A 23,900-nucleotide genomic window follows, 5' to 3' on the forward strand; every position below is an offset into this window, starting at 1 on the left:
CTCCTTGAGCCGAGGAGTTGGCAGTTACAATGAGCTACATGATCATGCCATTGCATTCTAGCCTGGGTGACAGAGTGAGACTCTATCTCTATTTAAAAAAAACAAAACAAACAAAAAAATTTGCTTGTTCCAGGTAATGAAAAACCACTTGGAATTTGTGTTTGGTATCTTCTGGAAACACATGATTTTCAACCACCTATCCTTGTTTTTATATATTTTTCTTAAGGTTTAAAAATAAAAACACATTCAGTAAAAAATGGTTTTAAAATGTAAATGTCCATTTTAATTAGCAATGAAAAGTAGATGGAATTTGGGTATATTTGTTTCTTTTTTCCTAATTTTATCACTTTTATTTCTTTCTCATATTTCTATCTGAATTTTTCCTTTTGTAGGAAAGTGCTTCCTTGGCAGATAGATTGATACAGGTATAGTTTTTATTTTGTTTTAGTTTTTTTAAACATCTTCTCTAACTTCTAAGGAAAGTCCTAAACCTTGAAATTCATATTTTAATGCATGCAATTTTACATGCGTTTTTCTAGAAATAATTTTTTGGGTGGTATATGTGGGTATAAATTTAATTTTTTATAACAAGGTGTTATCTTGGTTTATTTTTGCACGTTTTAAAGCTAACCTTACTTTTTAAAGTATTTATTTCAAAATGTCAATAAGTGGATTCTGTGAAATTAACTAGTGTTCATTGAAAATTTTAGTCCTGCATGTACAACTCAGTAATATTGCATGAATTAAATTTTTCTTGACTGAAAGAATTGTTCTTGTCAGGTGAATTTTTCGTTTAGTTTTCAAAAATTTGCTGGAGCAATAACAAGCTGCTAGCTAATGATTACCTAGGCTGTTCTATTTGCTGAGGTGACTTTTTTTTTTTTTTAACATGTCAGAGTAAATAACTAAACCTCACAAAGGCAGTCTTTCTTGAATCTATCCTAAATTGCTTTACACACAAAAAAATTATGTCCTAAGGGACAAGTGACAAGAGCCCAGGAGGCTGAGGAAAACTACCTCATAAAACGGGAGTTGGCCACCATCAAACAGCAGAGTGATGAGGCCACTGCTAAGCTGGAGCAAGCTGAAAATACCATCAGGAAGCTCCAGCACCAACAACAATGGGTAAGGAGTCTGGTAGTGCTTTTCTCACCTTTCTCATCCCTCTTCCTTTCAATCATTTTTTTTTTCATAGCACAGATTTTGTGCTGTTGTTTTAAATAATTTTGTTTTAGACTTTGAACTTTTAAATTATACAATTTTATGTTCTGTGATATTTAGGGGTCTTATTGTGGCCTAAGGACTCCTGTTCTAATTTTTTTTCTGTCTACATAGTTTTGTTAGAAATAGGTAATATTTTCTTTCCTTACACTGTGTTTTAAGTAATGGGAAATAAGCAGTGTATGTCAGAATTGCTTTTAAGTTTTTAGAAATCTGTTTTCATAATAGGTATCATTTTGCTAACAGTAATTTTTAAATCCCAACTTCAGCTAGTTTTTGTTCATTGTGCAGATGAAATATTATCCAGCATGCAGAATATATGCAATTATCTCATTTAAAGCTTCAACAATGTGGCAATTGTGTCTTACGAAATACTATTGCTTAGACTTCCTACCTCAAGACATTGAATTATGGGTTAAGGTGTATGCCTGTATTTCAAAGGGAGAGAAGTTGCAAAGATGAAAAAGATTAACCCTTTAAAAATTATCTTAATTAACCTAGGGTGTATTTCTAATTATCTTAACCAACCTAGGGTGTGTACTAAACGGCTACTAATTGTGCATCTAGCCTCAGGTATCTTTTACAGCTTAGACATTTTCCATTGGCAAATTCAGACAAGGGTAATCTTAAGCAGGAATATGAGGGTAAAAGAAAAGCCAACTGTTTATCTTTGAAAACATATTGTTTCTTGTTTTCAAGAAACAATATGTTTTCATCCTCAAGTAGGCGCTAGATTGTAATAAGTAAGCAGAAAAAGTTGTTAATCCTGGAACTCTATGCAAATCTGGAAGGCAAATAGAGTGACTGCAAAGTAGGACATTCTTTTTATTCAATAAAATTAAGAAACAGCATCATCATCTCGGTACAAAAAAATCAGAAAGAAAAATTGGCAATTGAAAGGGTCATAAACATCTTTTTTTTTTTCTGTTATTGAAGATTGCTAAGAAAAATGAATAGGAGAGTGACAAAATAATACTAAAAAGAAGGGAACTCATATTTTGCTCCACTTTTGTATGTAATGTCAATAATATCAAAGCATTAAAAAGAAAAAAACAATTGTGGAGTTATATTAGGAATTTACCTGAAATAAGTTACTTCAATGTGATTTTCTGAAGAAAACACAATAAGTATTGTTTGCATTTAGCATAAGCTACAGTCATAATACATTAGAATCATGAATTAAATTTTTTACATTGTTTTTCAAATACTGAGACCTGTTGATAGATGTATATCAAAGGGCTAGAATGCTGGTTTATAGTGAAAAATTTAACTTGGTGAGCAAAAATGGCTAGAATAAAATGAGCATATTCGGGTAGAAAGTGAACATCTGTTGCTCATTGTTTTAATTATAGCCTTCCAATATAACTTTATGAATTCTTCAAAGTTTCAGAATAAGGGTTTTAAATCTGTATTCCAGCAGGAGGTATTGAATTACCAATATAAGCATCCACCGCCACTGCTCCCTACTGCCAAATAGTGGCAATTTATATGATATAAAGAGCTTTGGATTTTATTTATGTAACTAGATTCTAGTCCTGTTTTGCCAACTGTGTGATCTTGTATACTCAAAGACAGTTTTGTGTATGTGTGTGTTTTTTTCCCAAATGATTAAATAGGGCTAGACCTTCTCAGGTGTCTCTCTTTCACTTTTAAAATTAACTTCATCAAAGTATAATTTATGTGTAATAAAATTCATCAAATGTAGGTATGTAGCTTGATGTGTTGGAAATGTATGTAGTTATGAAACACTATCACAATCAAAACAAATAATATTTCTATCGTTCCCTTTATGGTTCACCACCCCCAACCCCAGCAACCTGTGTGCTTTCTTTCACTATAGTTTTACCTCTTCTAGAATTTCAAATAAATAGAATTGTAAGGTATGTGACTTTTATGTCTGGCTTCTTTCACATAGCTTATCTATTCACTTTTTTGATGATTTTTGAAAGTTTTATTTTTAATTGACACATCAAATCAGAGTAATTAGCTAACACATTGATTGCCTCAAACATTTATTTCTTTGTGGTGAGAACATTCAAAATCCCCTCTTCTAACTATTTGCAAATATACAATACATTATTGTTAACTATAGTCACTCTACTGTGCAATGTAACACCAGAATTTATTCTTCCTATCTAACTGTAACTCGTACCTGTTGACCATTCTCTTCCCATCACCATGTTCCCAGTTCCCTCCCTAGTCTCTAGTAACCACTATTCTATTCTTAGTTTCTATGAGATCAGCTTTTTTAGATTCCACATATGAGTGAGATCATGTGGTATTTGTCTTTCTGTGTCTGGCTTATTTCACTTAACATAATGTCCTCCAGGTTCATCCATGTTGTCACAAATGACAATTTCATTTTTTAAAATGGCTGAATAGTGTTATTTTTATACATTTAGGGGATCCAAGTGCATTTTGTTACATGGATATATTTCGTAGTAGTGGAGTCTGGGCTTATTAGTGTAACCATCAGCAGAATAGTATATATTGTATCCATGAGTTAATTTCTCATTCCTCACCCCTTCTCGCCCTGTTACCTTTCTGAGTCTCCAGTGTCTATTATTCTATGCTCTATGTCCATGTGTATACATTACTTATTTCTCATTTATAAGTGACAGTATGCAATATTTGACTTTCTGAGTTATTTTACTTAAGATAATATCCTCTAGTTTTATCCATGTTGCTGCAAAAGACATAATTTCATTCTTCTTAATGGGTGAGTAATATTTCATGGTGTATATACACACCATTTTTTTGTATTCGGTCATCCATCAATGGATACTTAGGTTGATTCAATATCTTTGCTATTGTGAATAAATCTACAAGAAATATATGAGTACAGGTATCTTTGATATAATGATTTTTCCTTTGGGTAGATACCCAGTAGTAGGATTGCTGGACTGAATGGCAGTTCTGTTTTTAGTTCTTTGAGAAATCTCCATACAATTTGTCATAGAGGTTGTACTAATTTCCATTCCCACCAGTAGTGTATATGTGTCCTCCTTTTTCCACATCCTCACCAATATCTGTTATTTTCTGACTTTTTAATAGCCATTCTGACTGGTGTGAGATGGTATCTCATTGTGGTTTTAATTTTAATTTCTCTGATGATTAGTGATGTTGAGCATTTTTTTCATATGTTTGTTAGCCATTTGTATGTCTTCTTTTGAAAAACGTCTGTTCATGTCCTTTGCTCACTTTTTAATGGAGTTTTTTTTTTTTTCTTGTTGAGTTGTTTGAGTTCCTTGTAGATTCTGGATATTTGTCCTTTGTCTTATGTGTAGTTTGCAAATATTTTCTCCCATTGTGTAGGTTGTCTTTTCACTCTGTTGATTATTCCTTTTGCTGTGCAGAAGCTTTGTAGTTTAATTAAGTCCCATTTGTCTATTTTTGTTTTTGTTGCATTTGCTTTTGAGGTCTTAGTCCTGAATTCTTTGCCTAGGCCAATGAGCGGATAGGTTCTTCCCAGGTTTTCTTCTAGGCTTTTTAAATTTTCAGGTCTTAAGTTTAAGTCTTTAATCCATATTTTTCTCCTTCTCTTTAATCCATCTTGAGTTAATTTTGTAAATGATGAGAGATATGAATCCAATTTCATTCTTCTTCATATGGCTGTCTAATTTTCCCAGCACCATTTATTGAATAGGGTGTCCTTTTCTCGGTGTATGTTTCTATCAAGTTTGTTGAAGATCAGGAGGCTGTAGGTATGTGACTTTATTTCTGATTTTCTATTCTGTTTCTTTGATCTTTGTGTCTGTTTTTATACCAGTACCATGCCATTTTGGTTACTATAGCCTTGTAGTATAATTTGAAGTTAAGTAATGCAATACCTCCAGTATTGTTCTTTCTACCTAGGATTGCTTTGGCTGTTCTGAGTCTTTCTTGGTTTCATATGAATTAGGATTTTTTTTCCTAACTCTGTGAAAAAAGACATTGGTATTTTTATAGGAAATACATTGACTCTGTAGACTGCTTTGGACAGTATAGTCATTTTAATGATACTTATTCTTCCAATCCATAAGCATGGAATGTTTTTTCCATTTGTTTGTGTCATCCGCAATTTATTTCATCAGTATTTTGAAGTTTTCCTTGTAAAGATCTTTCACCTCCTTGGTTAACTGTATTCCCAGGTATTTACATTTTTTTGTAGCTGTCGTCAATGGAATTTACTTCTAGATTTGGATCTCAGCTTGATTGTTATTGGTGTACAGAAATGTTACTGATTCTGTTCATTGGTTTTATGAAACTTAGATTTTATCAAATCTAAGAGCCTTTTGGAGGAATCTCTAGGGTTTTCTAGGTATAAGATCGTAACATCAGCAAACAGATAATTTGACTTCCTCTTTTCCAATTTGAGTATCTTTCATTTCTTTCTCTTTCCTGGTTGCCCTGGCTAAGACTGTTAGTACTATGTTGAATAAGAGTGGTGAAAGTAAGCATCCTTGTGTTGTTCCAGATCTTAGAGGAGTGCTTTCAACTTTTCCTCATTCATTATGATGTTGGCTGTGGGTTTGTTGTATATGGTTTTTATTATTTTCAGGTATATTCCTTCAATGCCTATGATATGGCTTGGATCTCCCTTCCAGATTTCATGTTGAGATGTAATCCTCATTGTTGGAGGTGATACCTGGTGGGATGTGTTTGGATCATGGGGGCAAAGACCTCATGGCTTGGTGCTGTCCTCATGTGAGTGAGTCCTTGTGAAATCAGATTGTTTAAGACTGTGTGGCAACCCCCTCCCCTACTCGCTCTTGCTCCCACTCTCACTGTGTGACATACCTCCTCCTGCTTCGCCTTCCTCCACGAGTAAAAGCCTTCCCAGAAGTAAATGCCAGTGCCATGCTTCCTGTACAGCTTGCAGAACCATGAGCCAATTAAACCTCTTTTCTTTATAAATTACCCAGCCTCAGGTATTTCTTTATAACAATGCAAGGAGAACCTAGATTTTTTAGGGTTTTTTTTGTTTGTTTGTTTGAAACAGGATCTCGCTCTGTCACCTAGGCTGGAGTACAGTGGCACAGTCATGGCTCACTGCAGCCTCAACCTCCCAGGTTCAAGTGATCCTCCTGCTTTAGCCTCCTGAGTAGCTGGGACTACAAGCACTCACCACCATGCCTCACTAATTTTTGAATTTTTTGTAGAGATGGATTTTTGCCATGTTACCCAGGCTGGCCTTGAACTCCAGGGCTCAAGCGATCCACCTGCTTTGGCCTCTCAAAGTGCTGGGATTACAGGAATGAGCCGATGTACCTGGCGTATGTTTGGTTTTGGTTTTTGTTTGGTTGGGTTTTTTTTTTTTTTTAATCATGAAGGGATGCTGAATTTTATCAAGTGCTTTCTTTGCATCTGTTGAGATGATCATACGGTTTTTGTTTTTAGTTCTGTTTTTGTGGTGAATCACAGTTATTGATTTATTTATGTTGAACCATCTTTGCATCCCTGCAGTATAACCCACTTGATTGTGGTATATTATCTTTATGATGTGCTGCTGGATTTGGTTTGCTAGGATCTTGTTGAGGATTTTTGCATCTGTGTTCATCAGAGATTTGGTCTGTAGTTTTCGTTATTTTTGTGGGTCCTACCCTGGTATCAAGGCGATGCCGGCTTCATAGAATGAGTTAAGGAAGAGTCCCTCCTTGATGTTTTTTGGAAGAATTTCAGGAGAATTGGTACTAGTTCTTCATTATATGTATGGTAGAATTTGGCTGTGAATTCATCTGATCCTGGGCTTCTTGTTCTTGTTGGGAGATTTGTTATTACTGATTTAATTGCACTACTCATTATTAGTCTTTTTGGGATTTCTGTCTCTTCCTAGTTCAGCCTTAGAAAGTTTTATTCTTCCAGGGATTTATCCCTTTCTTCTAGGTTTTCTAGTGTGAGTGTAGAGATGTTCATAGTAGTCTCTGTTCTTTTGTATTTCTGTGGTATCAGTTGTAATGTCTCCTTTTTCATTTCTGATCACTTGTTTATTTGGGTCTTCTCTCTTTTCTTGGTTAGTTGAGCAGTATATTGATTTTGTTTATTTTTTTCAAAGAACCCACTTTTCATTTCTTTGATCCTTAGTATTTTTGTTGTTGTTGTTCTCAATTTCATTTAGTTCTGCTATGGTCTTTGTTATTTCCATTCTTCTGCTTGCTTTGGGTTCTTGTGTTTCTAGTTCTTGAGGTACGATGCCAGGTTGTTAATTTGTGATCCTTCTGGTTTTTTTATTTAGGCATATAATGCTGCAAACTTCCCACTTGGTGCTGCTTTTGCTATATCCCAGAGGTTTTTATATGTTGTGTCTCCATGTTCATTTGTTTCAAACAATTTTTAGATTTCTATTTTAATTTTGTTGCTGACCCAAAGATGATTTGGGAGCAGGCGAATTTTTATGTATTTGTTTAGTTTTGAGAGTTCTTCTTGGAATCAATTTCTAGTTACATTCTACTGTGGTCCAAGAAGATACTTGATATGATTTTGATTTTTGAAAATTTATTGAGACTTGTTTCATGGGCTAAAATATGGTCTGCCTTACAGAACATTTCATGTGCTGATGAGAAGAATGTATATTCTGTAGTTGTTGAATAGAATATTCTATAAATGTCTATTAGAGTCCAATTTATGTCCAGTATTTCTTTGTTGATTTCCTGTCTCAGTGATCTTTAATGCTGTCATTGGGGTGTTGAAGTCCTTCTCTATTATTGTTTTGCTGTCTCTTTTCTTAGATAGAGTAGTTTTTCTTTGGTTTTCTTTTTATTTATTTTTGTTTCCAAGGCACTTTCTCAGGATGTCCTGAGAACATGTGCCCCAGTAGTAGTTGTCTTATGAATCTGGGTACCTCCTATATCAGGTACATATACATTTAGGATTGTTACATCTTCCCATTGACTTTATCACATTACCATTTTAAAATGACCTTCTTTGTCTTTTTTTTTACTGTTGTTGATTTAAAGTCTGTTTTATCTGATATAAATATAGCTACTCCTGCTTGCTTTTGGTTTCTTTTGGTGTGGGATATCATTTCCTATCCTTTTTCCTTCAGTCTTTGTTAAGTGGGTTTCTTGTAAGCAGCATATTACTGGATCATCCTTTTCATAAGACCTGTAAGTTTTATACTTTTGTCTGTTTTTATGATGTTGAGTATTGACCTTTTGTTTACATGTTTAGAACTCACTTGAACATTTCTTGTAAGGCTGGTCTAATGGTGATGAATTCTGTTAGCATTTGCTTGTCTGGGAAAGACTTTTTCTCCTTCATTTATGAAGCTTGTTCTAGCAGGATAAAAAATTCATGGTTGACAGGTTTTTTTTTTCTTTAGTAAGTCTGAAAATGGGATTGTGATTTTTTTTCTGGCTTGTAAAGTTTCTGCCAGTTCTGTCCACTGTTAGTCTGAGGGGATTTCCTTTACTGGTGATTAGACACCTTTCTCTTGCTGATTTTAGGATTTTTTTTTTCCTTCATGTTGTCATTAGTCTGATGACTATGTGTTGGTGAAGTCCTTCTTGCACTGTATTTTCCTAGAGTTCTCTTAGCATCTTCTATTTGGATGTCTAAATCTCTAGCAAGATCAGGGAGTTTTCCTCAATTACTTCCTCAGATAGGTTTTCCAAACTTTTTGCCTTTTCTTTCTTTCTTTTTTTTTTTTTTTTTTTCAGTGGCGCAATCTCGGCTCACTGCAAGCTCCGCCTCCCGGGTTCACGCCATTCTCCTGCCTCAGCCTCTCCGAGTAGCTGGGACTACAGGTGCCCGCCACCACGCCCAGCTAATTTTTTGTATTTTTAGTAGAGACGGGGTTTCACTGTGGTCTCGATCTCCTGACCTTGTGATCCTCCTGCCTCGGCCTCCCAAAGTGCTGGGATTACAAGCGTGAGCCACCGTGCCCGGCTACTTTTTGCCTTTTCTTCTCCCTCAGGAATACCTATGACTTGTAGGTTTAGACATTTTATATAACCCCTATACTTCTCAAAGGCTTTGTTCATTTTTGAAAATTATTTTTTCTTTATTTTTGTCTGACTGGACTAATTCAATAGACCTGTCTTTAAGCTCCGAGATTCTTTTTTCTGCTGGGTTTAGTCTACTTTTAAAGCTTTTACCTGTATTTTATAATTTCTTCAATGAATTTTTCATTTACAGACTTGATTTTCAGATTTCTTGGTGTTGATTTTCAGCTTTCTCTTAGATCTCATTGAGCTTCTTGGAAATCAGTATTTTTAATTCTTTATATGGTATTTCAGAGATTTCATTTTGGTTTGAATCTATTGCTAGAGATTTAGTGTGATCTTTTGAGGGTGTCATAACACTGTTTTTATACTTCCAGAATTGTTTGGCTGTTTCCTTCTCATATGGAGAAACTATCTTTTCTTCTTATTTTTGAATTTACTTTCCCTTGGACAGGAATTTTTTTCCTCTGAAGGATATAACTATAATGTATGTTCTGGGTGCTTCCTTGGCAGAAACTCTGTATGAGTTCTTTGAATATAGATAGCCTTTGTGTGGTGGTTTTCTCAAATGCTAGTTGTAGTAGTAGTGTACTGGCTGTGTGAGCAGTATCACAGCTTCCTGCAGCGCTGGGACGGCAGAAGTCTCAAGAATCTTATCTCATTTCCCAGCACTGTGCACTTGTGTCAGCAGATTTTCTGTTGGGTTGTGCATTTCAACCTCCAGGACAGTAGGTGGTGGTTGTGGGTAAGAGCTTGCTGCAACAGAAGCAGATGGGCAGGTGCTTGATCTTTGTTTGATGGGGGAAGTTCTTTGTTGCTTCAGGCAATGGGCTGGGCTGTGGAATGTACAGTAGCCTGAGCTCTCTGCTCACCCCCTAGCAGGGGACAAGTCAGGGCAGAGATGGACAGCCAAGCCTGCCCTTGGATTCCCCAGTGATGAGCACAAGCAGCAGCCCTGAGTGGGGGCGGCAGGGAAGCTCCTGGTAAGTACACTGAAGTCTCTGCAGAGAGGCAGGGAGCCACCCCAGTTCCATAGCCTGGGCAGGCAGGAATGTAATCTCTCTCCCTGTCATGCCCCTGTCCCCATACTCAGAACACTCAAATTGGTCAGACACCACTGTCTATCTCCAGGTTGCAATGTACCTGAGAGCCATAAAAATTGACTGCCCCATGGCTTACTGCCAGAATGTCTTTGTTTTGGAGTCTTCTTCCTCAGTCCAAAACACACATCTTTTTGGCTCTCCTCTTCCTTGCAGGAACGCTGCTGCTCTGTATGGAGAGGGGGAGGGGGTCCTACCATTTGCACAAGCTTAGATATGGTGGACTGATTGCCAGTAAGACCACAGTCACCCCTGTCTGCCCCAGAAAGTCTGTCCTCTGGCGCACCCATGCCAGTTTCCTGTGGGATCAGCCATGGCTATGCCTACAGCAGTGGGGGTAGGGAGGAGTCCCCATCTCCATGCCTGGGTCTGAGCAGTCACACCAGGTTGGCCCCTAGGATGAAATCATACTTGCAAAGCCTTGTAGAGCCAAGCACAGTGCCCACATCCTTGCTGGAGGCAGCGCAGTCACTCACAGTCCACAGATGGTGAGCTCTTGGGCACAGGAAAGTATGTGTTCTGGTTTCCTTTGTCTCAGTGGGTGCTCCCTTGGCGTGCAATACTTGTTCTTCTCTTCGGGGCAGCACTTGCTGAGGAACCCTGCAGCTCCCTGGGTCCAGCCATCCCTTTGCTGCTGCCACAATCTGAGCAGATGCCAGGGAATGTCTATGGGGCTCTGGTGATGTGGAGACACAAAGGCTGAGGTTCCCTGAGCAGGGTACAGACCGCTGATGGCTGTGCTCCCAGTATAGCACCCTATCGCTGCCGCTCAAGTCCGGGGGTGGAGTGAGCAACCCAGTGCAAGTTGGTAATCTGGTGCAGTGCCCTCAAGAAGTCCCCAAATCACTGCACACACCAGTATTTGGCTTTCCAGGGGTAGAGGGTAGAGGAGCTCTCCAACAGTTCAGATACCAGTGGTTTGTCACAGGTTAAAGAGGAGCCCAAACACTCCCGACTACCCTTTTGACTAGATACCAAATCCCTCGAGGTTCCTAGCTGATCTCTGCCAGCCTCTTGCTTCCTTCTTTTTCTGTGCCCCAGCTTCTTCTCATGAGTTCTCTACTAGCCTCCAGCATTCTCTGGATAGTCTATTCACATATGGTTATTCACTTCTAACTTTGGTTCTTCTTTCCGAAGAGAACTGGCTTTGGACACCTCTAGTCATTCATCTTGAACCCTGTCCCCAAGAATAGTATTTGATTGTGCATACATACCACATTTCCCTTATCCATTTGTCTGTTGATGGATATTTAGGTTGATTCCATATCTTAGCTTTTGTGAGTAGCATTGCAATAAATGTGGGAGTACAGATACCTCTTCAACATACTGATTTTATTTCTTTTGGAGCCAGCAGTGGGATTGCTGGATCTGACTTTTTTCATTGTGATAAAAATATACAACCTAAAATTTACCATTTAAGTGTACACTTCAGTGTCATTAAGTACATTTATAATATTGTGCAGCCATCTCCACTGTTCATTTACAGAACCTTTTCATTGTCTGAAACAGAAGCTCTGTATCTAGTAACAATAATCTTTTCCCATCTTCCCAGCCTCTGGTAACCTCTATTCTACTTTCTGTCTCTATGAATTTGCCTATTCTGGGTAGCTCATTTAAGTGGAATCACACAATATTTGTCCTTTTGTGTGTGGCTTATTGCACTAAGCATGATGTTTTCAAAGTCCATCGTTGTTGTAACAGGTATCAGAATCTCATTCATTTTTATGGCTGATAAAATCCCATAGTATGTATATACTACATTTTGTTCATCCATTTGTTTGTTGATGGACATTTGGGTTATTTCTGCCTTTCAGCTATTGTGGATAATGTTGCTATGAACATTGCCCTATAAGTATCTGTTTAAATTCCTGCTCTTAGAAAAACTGGAAACTCTAAAAAGCAGAGCGCCTCTCTTCCTCCAAAGGAACGCAGTTCCTCACCAGCAACGGAACAAAGCTGGACGGAGAGTGACTGACAAGTTGAGAGAAGATGGCTTCAGATGATCAAACTACTCCGAGCTACAGGAGGAAATTCAAACCAATGGCAAAGAAGTTAAAAACTTTGAAAAAAAATTAGACAAATGTATAAAATGACGAATGCAGAGAAGTGCTTAAAGGAGCTGATGGAGCTGAAAGCCAAGTTTCGAGAACTACGTGAAGACTGCAGAAGCCTCAGTAGCCGATGCGATCAACTGCAAGAAAGGGTATCAGTGATGGAAGATGAAATGAATGAAATGAAACGAGAAGAGAAGTTTAGAGAAAAAGGAATAAAAAGAAATGAACAAAGCCTCCAAGAAATATGGGACTATGTGAAAAGACCAAACCTACATCTGATTGGTGTATCTGAAAGTGACAGGGAGAATGGAACCAAGTTGGAAAATACTCTGCAAGATATTATCCAGGAGAACTTCCCCAATCTAGCAAGGCAGGCCAACATTCACATTCAGGAAATACAGAGAACGCCACAAAGATACTCCTCGAGAAGAGCAACTCCAAGACACATAATTGTCAGATTCACCAAAGTTGAAATGAAGGAAAAAATGTTAAGGGCAGCCAGAGAGAAAGATCGGGTTACTCACAAAGGGAAACCCATCAGACTAACAGCTGATCTCTCGGCAGAAACCCTACAAGCCAGAAGACATGGGGGCCAATATTCAACATTCTTAAAGAAAAGAATTTTCAACCCAGAATTTCATATCCAGCCAAACTGAGCTTCATAAGTGAAGGAGAAATAAAATCCTTTACAGACAAGGAAACGCTGAGAGATTTTGTCACCACCAGGCCTGCCCTAAAAGAGCTCCTGAAGGAAGCACTAAACATGGAAAGGAACAACCGGTACCAGCCACTGCAAAAACATGCCAAATTGTAAAGACCATCGAGGCTAGGAAGAAACTGCATCAACTAACGAGCAAAATAACCAGCTAACATCATAATGACAAGATCAAATCCACACATAACAGTATTAACTTTCAATGTAAATGGGCTAAATGCTCCAATTAAAAGATGCAGACTGGCAAATTGGATAAGGAGTCAAGACCCATCAGTGTACTGTATTCAGGAAACCCATCTCACCTGCAGAGACACACATAGGCTCAAAATAAAGGGATGGAGGAAGATCTACCAAGCAAATGGAAAACAAAAAAAGGCAGGGGTTGCAATCCTAGTCTCTGATAAAATAGATTTTAAACCAACAAAGATCAAAAGAGACAAAGAAGGCCATTACATAATGGTAAAGGGATGAATTCAGCAAGAAGAGCTAACTATCCTAAATATATATGCACCCAATACAGGAGCACCCAGATTCATAAAGCAAGTCCCTAGAGACCTACAAAGAGACTTAGACTCCCACACAATAATAATGAGAGATTTTAACACCCCACTGTCAACATTAGACAGATCAACGAGACAGAAAGTTAACAAGGATACCCAGGAATTGAACTCAGCTCTGCACCAAGCAGACCTAATAGACATCTACAGAACTCTCCACCCCAAATCAACAGAATGTACATTCTTGTCCGCACCACACCACACCTATTCCCAAATTGACCACATAGTTGAAAGTAAAGCACTGCTTAGCAAATGTAAAACAACAGAAATTATAACAAACTGTCTCTCAGACCACAGTGCAATCAAACTAGAACTCAGGATTAAGAAACTCACTCAAAACTGCTCAACTATATGGAAACTGAACAACCTGCTCCTGAATGACTACTGGGTACATAACAAAATGAAGGCAGAAATTAAGATGTTCTTTGAAACCAGTGAGAACAAAGACACAACATACCAGAATCTCTGGGACACATTCAAAGCAATGTGTAGAGGGAAATTTATAGCACTAAATGCCCACAAGAGAAAGCAGGAAAGATCCAAAATTGACACCCTAACATCACAATTAAAAGAACTAGAAAAGCAAGAGCAAACATATTCAAAAGCTAGCAGAAGGCAAGAAATAACTAAAATCAGAGCAGAACTGAAGGAAATAGAGACACAAAAAACCCTTCAAAAAATTAATGAATCCAGGAACTGGTTTTTTGAAAGATCAACAAAATTGATAGACCGCTAGCAAGACTAATAAAGAAGAAAAGAGAGAAGAATCAAATAGACGCAATAAAAAATGATACAGGGGATATCAGCACCAATCCCACAGAAATACAATCTACCATCAGAGAATACTACAAACACCTCTATGCAAATAAACTAGAAAATCTAGAAGAAATGGATAAATTTCTTGACAAATACACCCTCCCAAGACTAAACCAGGAAGAAGTTGAATCTCTGAATAGACCAATAACAGGCTCTGAAATTGTGGCAATAATCAATAGCTTACCAACCAAAAAGAGTCCAGGACCTGATGGATTCACAGCTGAATTCTACCAGAGGTACAAGGAGGAACTGGTACCATTCCTTCTGAAACTATTCCAATCGATAGAAAAAGAGGGAATCCTCCAGAACACATTTTATGAGGCCAGCATCATCCTGATACCAAAGCCTGGCAGAGACACAACCAGAAAAGAGAATTTCAGACCAATATCCTTGATGAACATTGATGCAAAAATCCTCAATAAAATACTGGCAAACCGAATCCAGCAGCACATCGAAAAGCTTATCCACCATGATCAAGTGGGCTTCATCCTGGGATGCAAGGCTGGTTCAACATATGCAAATCAATAAATGTAATCCAGCATATAAACAGAACCAAAGACAAAAACCACATGATTATCTCAATAGATGCAGAAAAGGCCTTTGACAAAATTCAACAACCCTTCATGCTGAAAACTCTCAATAAATTAGGTATTGATGGGACGTATCTCAAAATAATAAGAGCTATCTATGACAAACCCACAGCCAATATCGTACTGAATGGGCAAAAACTGGAAGCATTCCCTTTGAAAACTGGCACAAGACAGGGATGCCCTCTCTCACCACCCCTATTCAACATATTGTTGGAAGTTCTGGCCAGAGCAATCAGGCAGGAGAAGGAAATAAAGGGCATTCAATTAGGAAATGAGGAAGTCAAATTGTCCCTGTTTGCAGATGGCATGATTTTATATCTAGAAAACCCCATTGCCTCAGCCCAAAATCTCCTTAAGCTGATAAGCAACTTCAGCAAAGTCTCAGGATACAAAATCAATGTGCAAAAATCACAAGCATTCTTATACACCAATCACAGACAAACAGAGAGCCAAATCATGAGTGAATTCCCATTCACAATTGCTTCAAAGAGAATAAAATACCTAGGAATCTAACTTACAAGGGATGTGAAGGACCTCTTCAAGGAGAACTACAAACCACTGCTCAGTGAAATAAAAGAGGATACAAACAAATGGAAGAACATTCCATGCTCATGGATAGGAAGAATCAATATCGTGAAAATGGCCATACTGCCCAAGGTAATTTATAGATTCCATGCCATCCCTATCAAGCTACCAATGACTTTCTTCACAGAATTGGAAAAAACTACTTTTAAGTTCACATGGCAGCAAAAAAGAGCCCGCATTGCCAAGTCAATCCTAAGCAAGAAGAACAAAGCTGGAGGCATCATGCTACCTGACTTCAAACTATACTACAAGGCTACAGTAACCAAAACAGCATGGTACTGGTACCAAAACAGAGACATAGATCAATGGAACAGAACAGAGCCCTCAGAAATAACGCCGCATATCTACAACTATCTGATCTTTGACAAACCTGACAAAAACAAGAAATGGGGAAAGGATTCCCTATTTAATAAATGGTGCTGGGAAAACTGGCTAGCCATATGTAGAAAGCTGAAACTGGATCCCTTCCTTACACCTTATATAAAAATTAATTCAAGATGGATTAAAGACTGACATGTTAGACCTAAAACCATAAAAACCCTAGAAGAAAACCTAGGCAATACCATTCAGCACATAGGCGTGGGCAAGGACTTCATGTCTAAAACACCAAAAGCAATGGCAACAAAAGCCAAAATTGACAAATGGGATCTCATTAAACTAAAGAGCTTCTGCACAGCAAAAGAAACTACCATCAGAGTGAACAGGCAACCTACAAAATAAGAGAAAATTTTTGCAACCCACTCATCTGACAAAGGGCTAATATCCAAAATTCTACAATGAACTCAAACAAATTTACAAGAAAAAAACAAAGAACCCTATCAAAAAGTGGGCGAAGGACATGAACAGACATTTCTCAAAAGAAGACATTTATGCAGCCAAAAAACACATGAAAAAATGCTCATCATCACTGGCCATCAGAGAAATGCAAATCAAAACCACAATGAGATACCATCTCACACCAGTTAGAATGGCCATCATTAAAAAGTCAGGAAACAACAGGTGCTGGAGAGGATGTGGAGAAATAGGAACACTTTTACACTGTTGGTGGGACTGTAAACTAGTTCAACCATTGTGGAAGTCAGTGTGGTGATTCCTCAGGGATCTAGAACTAGAAATACCATTTGACCCAGCCATCCCATTACTGGGTATATACCCAAAGGACTATAAATCATGCTGCTATAAAGACACATGCACACGTACGTTTATTGTGGCACTATTCACAATAGCAAAGACTTGGAACCAACCCAAATGTCCATCAGTGATGGACTGGATTAAGAAAATGTGGCACATATACACCATGGAATACTATGAAGCCATAAAAAATGATGAGTTCATGCCCTTTGTAGGGACATGGATGAAACTGGAAGCCATCATTCTCAGTAAAGTATCACAAGGACAAAAAACCAAACACCGCATGTTCTAATTCATAGGTGAGAATTGAACAATGAGAACACATGAACACAGGAAGGGGAACATCACACTCCGGGGACTGTTGTGAGGTGGGGGGAGGGACAGCATTAGGAGATATACCTAATGCTAAATGATGAGTTAATGGGTGCAGCACACCAACATGGCACATGGATACATATGTAACAAACTTGCACATTGTGCACACGTACCCTAAAACTTAAAGTATAATAATAATAATAAAATTCCTTCTCTCAATTCTTTTAAGCATATACCTAGAAGTGGAGTTGCTGGATCATATGTAATTTTATGTTTAATTTTTTGAGGTTGTGTCAGACTTTTCTATAGTAACTCTACCACTTTCCATTCCCACAAGCAGTGTACAAGGGTTCCAATTTCTTAATATCCTTGCCAACTGTTGTTATTTTCTGTTTTTTGTTTGTTAAGTAATAGCTATCCTAGTAGGTGTGGGGTAGGATCTCATTGTGGCTCAAATCTTTTTTTAACTTTAAAATTGTTTCAATGCAAAGACTATATCAAATAGACATTTAAATAGTTATTTTTTGACCCAGATTTTGTTTACAGTTCCTCTCTTTCTCCTTTTCTCCAAATATAAGTGTGGCCAATTTAGTCATGGGAAAGACAACTTATCCCTTTATTCTGTAATTTATTGTAAACATATCAGGTTCAATTTGTGTCAACACTTTCTATTTTCCTTAGTCCTATATGTGGTAATCTTATAATGGAATGAACTTATTCATATATTTATTTGAAAACTAATGTGCAAAGTATTGTCTTAAGTGCAGAGGTTACAATAATAGTAAACAAGAAAAATGAAGACTGCTATTATGTGAAGTGTTCTAGTTGGGGAGACACATTAAGCAAATACCATTTCAGGTGGTAATAAGGTGATGAAGAAAAATAAAAATAAAGCAGAGGAGAGGTGGTTTGTGCAGGTGCTACTGTAGGTAAGCTAGTTTTGGAGAGCTTCCCTGAGGAGCTAACATTTGACCAGTGACTCAGTGATATGAAGATGGAAACTATTTGAAGATCTGGGAAGAAACATTCCAGATAGAACATACACCTAGTAGAAAGGTCTTTATCAAGGAATAAGTTTGTGGTTTTCAAGGAACAGTGAAATGTATATTTATAAACCCTAGGGAAACCACCTAAAATTTTTTTAGAGAAAAATGTATAATTAGGTAGCAAATAACAGAGATAAAATTGAGTAATTTAAGAAATTATTTAGTCAGGAAAAAGAAAAAAGGAACAACAAGTAAGTGGATCAGATAGAAAATTTGGAAGATTATAGATTTTATTCCAACCATATCAATAATTATATTAAATGTAAGTATTTTAAATATCCCAATTGTAAGATTGGATAAAAAGTTAAAACATATCTATAAGAAACTTGCTTTAAATACAAAGATCTTGTTAGGTTAAAAGTAAAAGAATGTGCCAGCAATGAATAACTAGAGAAGGAAATTAAGAAAAAAACGTCGATTCACAGTAGCTTCCAAAAGAATAAAATGCATAAGAATAAATTTAACCAAGAAGGTAAAGACTTGTACTCTGAAAACTTGTACTCTGAAAAAAAGAATGTTTACTCATTTGTCAGAATAAAGAAGACATAAATAAATGAAAATCTATCTTATATTTGTATATTGGAAGTCTTAATGTTAAGATGTCAGTACTACCCAAAATCACCTACAGATTCAATCCTATCAAACCTATCAAAATTCTCATGGACTTTTGCAGAAATGCAAAAGCTGATCTTAAAATTAACATGGAATTGCAAGCGGCCTTGAATAGCCAAACAATCTTGAAAAAAAAGAACAAAGTTGGAGGACTCACACTTTCTGATTTGAAAACTTAATACAAAGCTAGAATAGTCAGAGTAGTACTGGCATAAGGATAGACACATAAATTAATGGAATAGAATTGAGAGTCCAGAAATAAACCCATACATCTATGGCCAGTTGGTTTTCCACAAGGATGCTAAGAACATTCAATGAGGAACAAATAGTCTCTTCAACAAATGATGCTGGGAAAACTGGATATTCTCCTGCTAAAGAATGAAATTAGACTCCTAACACATACTGTATACAAAAATTAACTAAAAATATTCTATAGATTTTACAGTTTTGTTTTAGACAGAGTCTTTCTCTGTCGCCAGCCTGGAGTGTAAGGGCACAATCAGCTCATTGCAGCCTTAACCTCCAGGGCTCAAATGATCCTCTCACCTCAACCTCCCGAATAGCTGGGACTACAGGCGCATGCCACCATGCCCAGCTAATTTCCATATTTTTTAATAGAGATGGGGTTTTGCCATGTTGCCCAGGCTGGCCTCAAGCTGAACTCAAGCGATTTGCCTGCCTCAGCCTCCCAAAGTGCTGAGATTACAAGCATGAGCCACTGTGCCCAGCCAACTTTATGATTTAAAAATAACATGTTTATGTTTTTAAAGCCATAAAACCCTGAGAAGAATACATAGAGATAAATCTTTATGACCTTGGATTTGTCAGTGGTTTTAGATATTGGTTTTTAGGCACCAAAGGCATGAGCAACAAAAGATAAACTGGACTTCATTTAAATGAAAACTTTTGTGCATCAAAGGAGATTACGAAAGTGAAAAGGCAACCTGTAGAATGGTAGAAAATATTTGCAAGTTTTGTAGCTGATAAAGATCTACCACCCAGAATATATCATGAACTCTTACAACTCAACAACAAAAAGACAACCCAGTTATAAAATGGGCAAAAGACTTGAGTGGACTTTTCTCCAAAGAAGATATACAGATGGCCAAAAAGCAAATGATTTTCATGAGGGAAATGCAGAGCAAAACCATGATGAGGTGCCTCTTCACATCCATTATAATGGATGGCTATAATTTTTTAAAAAACATGTTGGCAATGAGGTGGAAAAGTTGAAACCCACATACTTTTTTTTTGGTAGGAATATAAAATAAAATATAAAGCTGCTGTGGAAAACAGTTTGGCAGTTCCTCAAAAAGTTAATCATAGAATTATCATGGTACCCTGCTATTCAACTCAGAGGTATGTACCCCAAATAAGAGAATGCTTGTACTCAAACAAGTATGTATATACACGTTTGTAGCAGCAGCATTCACAGAAAAGTGGACACAACCCAAAATCCCTCAATGGGTAAATGGATAAACAAATTGTCGTATATACACAATGGAATATTATTCAGCCATAAAAAGGAATTAAGTACTAATATATGGTATAAAGTAGATAAACTTCCAAAACCTTAAGCTAAGTGAAAAAAGCCAGACCCAAAAGATCACATATTGTATGATTCCATTTATAGGAAATATATAGAATAGATAAATCTAAAGAGAATAGAACACAGATTAGTGGTTTCCAGAAGGTGGTAGTGGGGGAAGATAAGATAAGAAACTGCTTAATAGGTAAGGGGTTTTACTTTAGAATGATGGAAATGATATGGAACTAGATATGGATGGTCATACAACATTCTTAATATACTATAAGACACTGAATTGTTCACTTTATTTTTTTTTATTGTTTTATTTTTTTTTTTTGAGACTGAGTCTCGCTCTGTAGCCCAGGATGGAGTGCAGTGGTGTGATCTCCGCTCACTGCAAGCTCCACCTCCTGGGTTCACGCCATTCTCCTGCCTCAGCGTCCCGAGTAGCTGGGACTAAGGCACCCGCCACCATGCCCGGCTAATTTTTTGTTGTTGTTGTATTTTTTTAGTAGAGATGGGGTTTCACCGTGTTAGCCAGGATGGTCTCGATCTCCTGACCTTGTAATCCGCCCGCCTCAGCCTCCCAAAGTGCTGGGATTACAGGCATGAGCCACTGCGCCCAGCCACTTTAAAATGGTTATTTGAGGCCAGGCATGGTGGCTCATGCCTGTAATCCCAGCACTTTGAGAGGCTCAGATGGGCAGATCACTTGAGGCCAGGAGTTTGAGACCAGCTTGGCCAACATGGTGAAACCCCATCTCTACTAAGAATACAAAATTTAGCCGGGCATGGTGGTGCATGGTGGGCTAGTAATCCCAGCTATTTAGGAGGCTGAGGCATGAGAATCACTTGAACCCGGGAGGTGGAGTTTGCAGTGAGCTGAGATTGTGCCACTGCACTCCAGCCTGGGCAACAGGGAGAAATTCTATACCCCCCACCCCCCAAAAAATGTTATTGACCCCCTACCTCTCCTCCAAGCACCCTTCTTGCCCCCTTCACCTTCCCTCTTGCTAGGTGACCAGGAAGGAAGAAGCAATTTAGTCAGGATGGCTAAAGGTGATCCCAGGAAACCAGAGGGAAAGGTGTCTGCTTATTCCTTCTTTGTGCAGACATGCAGAGAAGAACATAAGAAAAACCCAGAGGTCTCTGTCAATTTTGCAGAATTTTCCAAGAAGTGCTCTGAGAGGTGGAAGACAGTGTCTGGCAAAGAGAATCCTAAATGTGATGAAATGACAAAGGCAGATAAAGTATGCTATGCTTGGAAGATGAAGGATTGTGAACCAGTTAAGTGAGGCAAGAAGGACCTTCATGTCTCCAAAGGCCACTGTCTGGATTCTTCCTGCACTGTTCAGAATTTCACCCCAAGATCAAATCCACAAACCCTGGCATCTTTATTAGAGATGTAGCAAAAAAGCTGGGTGAGATGTGGGATAACTTAAGTGTCAGTGAAAAGCAGCCTTGCATCACTAAGGCAGTGAAGCGAGGGAGAAATACGAGAAGGATGTTGCTGACTTTAATAGCAAGTCTGGTGCAAAGGGTCCTGCTTAAAGTTCCTTGGAAAAAGGTGGAAGAAGAAGTCAAAGAAGATGCGAGGAAGAAGAGGAGAAGGAGGAAGAGGAAGAAGAAGGTGATGAATAAAAAACTGTTTATCTGTCTCCTTGTGAATACCTTAGAGTAGGGCAGGGCCATAATTGACACATCTGTTGTTTGAGAAATGTCTCTTGCCCTCATTAGGTTTAATTACAGAATTCGATCACAATCATATTGCAGTCTGTCAGAGTGCTCTAAAAATTGTCAGTGGTTTGCCTGAAGTGGTCATGTGTGTCTGGAACACTCTGAAATTGTATCAAAGTTGTACATATTTCCAAACATCCCAAAAACGAAAAGATAATCTCGTATTTTTCTCACTCTATGCACTTTGCTGTTGGTGCGACAAAGCATTTAAAAATATTTCTGACATTTTTAAAAACATTTGTAAGGTAGTATTAACTATATGGTTATTGGCTAGAAATCCTGTTATCAACTGTACATATATATAGTTTATAAGAAGAACAAAACAACCAAGACAAACTCTTGGTACTCGTTTCTTGGCACTGAGCCTGTGGGGGACAATGCCTTTTGGAGGGGTCGTAGCTGAGAGTGTGCACTGTGAGGCTAGTCCTGTTTCCCCTGCAATATTCATCCATTTAGCTTCAGCTTGTCTTGTTTCTCCAAACGGTAATATAACACTCTTCTACCATTCTTAGCTGTGGACAAAGAGGGGTCAGCTGGCCTGAGAAGTGTTTGGATTTTTTTAGTTAAGCTCATTGTCTTTAAACTTTTTGAACAACCTGTAGAACTACTGTCAGCAAAGTAAAGAGCCACTGCATCAATGAAAGTTCAAGAAAGAACCTTCTGTACTTAAATGTGATTTTCAGTGTTCTGGGTTTTTTTTGTATGTTTAGAATGCTGAAATGTTTTTGAAGTTAAATAGTATTAAAAATGATTTTAGAATTTTGCTTCAATAAATTGTTTTTAAAAAGACTAAATAAATGATCATATAAAGCTCAAACAAACACGACACATTTGAGTGCTTGCAGTAGAAGATGAGTTTATGGGAGAACATGTAAAGTCCCAGTGCTAGAACCCATTGGTGAGGGTCAGATTAGAAGCAGCAACAAGTGATCTGGTTTGCAGGAGGAGCCTGGGAGGATTAGGAGATTCACTCAGGGCTGGGGTTGGGCATGTCTTGATCAGAGTTGTGGTTACCTTGAGACTTATAAAGGAGAATGCAACGTGAAGTGAAGCAGAGCAGGTTGGTGGCAGCAAGAGAAGTGAGTTGCAACAGATTATCAGACCAATGTGCTATAGCCCAAAGGCAAGGGGATTTAGATATGAGACATTAATTTGGAGTGTCAGCATTTACTAGATTAATGGGAGAGCAGCTTGGACAAGGATGAATATGGGGGCTATTACCCACAGCTAAGATTTGATAGGATTTGGGGATGTGATATTTGGATAGGATAGCTCAATTTAATGTGCCAGAGTAGAGCAGACATAAGGTTCTTTATGTTCCTCTAGTTAGAAATAAGGTTGGTCCCAAAATATCAGTGAATCTGAGCCTGTAGGTAGGGGTGAAGTAGTCTCAGTTGCAAAGATTAGAAATTGCAGAGGCCAAAGTAGGTTGCTGTGTAGCTATTGGAAATGTGTAGAGCTTGATAGCTAATGACAGTGACTTTCCCCCACAGTGGACTTCTAGGAGTGAAGGATCAAGATGGTCTGCCTATAATTATTGGACATAACATTTTAATTACAACTGGAAAAAAATTAAAAGGATGAGAAAGATATAATATGGAAATCTAAGCAAAAGAAAGCCTGGAGTGTCTGCATTAGTATCATAGACAAGGTGGACTTCAGAACAAGGAATAGCACCAAGAGAAAGAGGACTATCTATAATGATAGTTCACCAAGAAGACATAACAATCTTATTTAAGATTGTATGTGTTTAGGAATGTATGTCACCTAATATATGTATGCTAACAGGAACATTAACCTGAACTGATAGAACTGAAAGGTAGAGTGAACAAGTTCAAGTCTTCGACATCCCTGTCTCAGTAATTGATGAAGCAAGTAGGTAGCAGAAGACCTGAACAGTACTATCATCCAACCTGCCCTGATAGATATTTATGGAACACTGTACCTAATAACAGCAGAATACATATCCTT

General features: G+C 37.8%; 1 protein-coding gene and 1 pseudogene across 5 annotated transcripts in view; both read left to right on the plus strand.

Moving 5' to 3' along the window:
* Positions 1 to 23,900, plus strand: part of EVI5 (ecotropic viral integration site 5) — a 289,476-nt gene that overhangs the window by 120,863 nt on the left and 144,713 nt on the right. For 2 of the 5 annotated variants that reach the window (XM_032155352.2, XM_058439573.1), the window contains exon 12: positions 393 to 425. The exons of 2 other annotated variants lie outside the window; for them this stretch is intronic. In XM_032155352.2, coding sequence (XP_032011243.1) covers positions 393 to 425 — 33 coding nt within the window. Of the gene's footprint in view, positions 1 to 392; positions 426 to 978; positions 1,126 to 23,900 lie in introns of all 5 variants that reach the window. One more of the 5 variants, XM_058439572.1, reaches the window with a different exon arrangement.
* LOC116469770 (high mobility group protein B3-like) lies at positions 21,145 to 21,874 on the plus strand (annotated as a pseudogene).

Source organism: Hylobates moloch, unplaced genomic scaffold, assembly GCF_009828535.3.
Source record: "Hylobates moloch isolate HMO894 unplaced genomic scaffold, HMol_V3 SCAFFOLD_5, whole genome shotgun sequence".
NCBI classification, from domain to species: Eukaryota; Metazoa; Chordata; class Mammalia; order Primates; family Hylobatidae; genus Hylobates; species Hylobates moloch.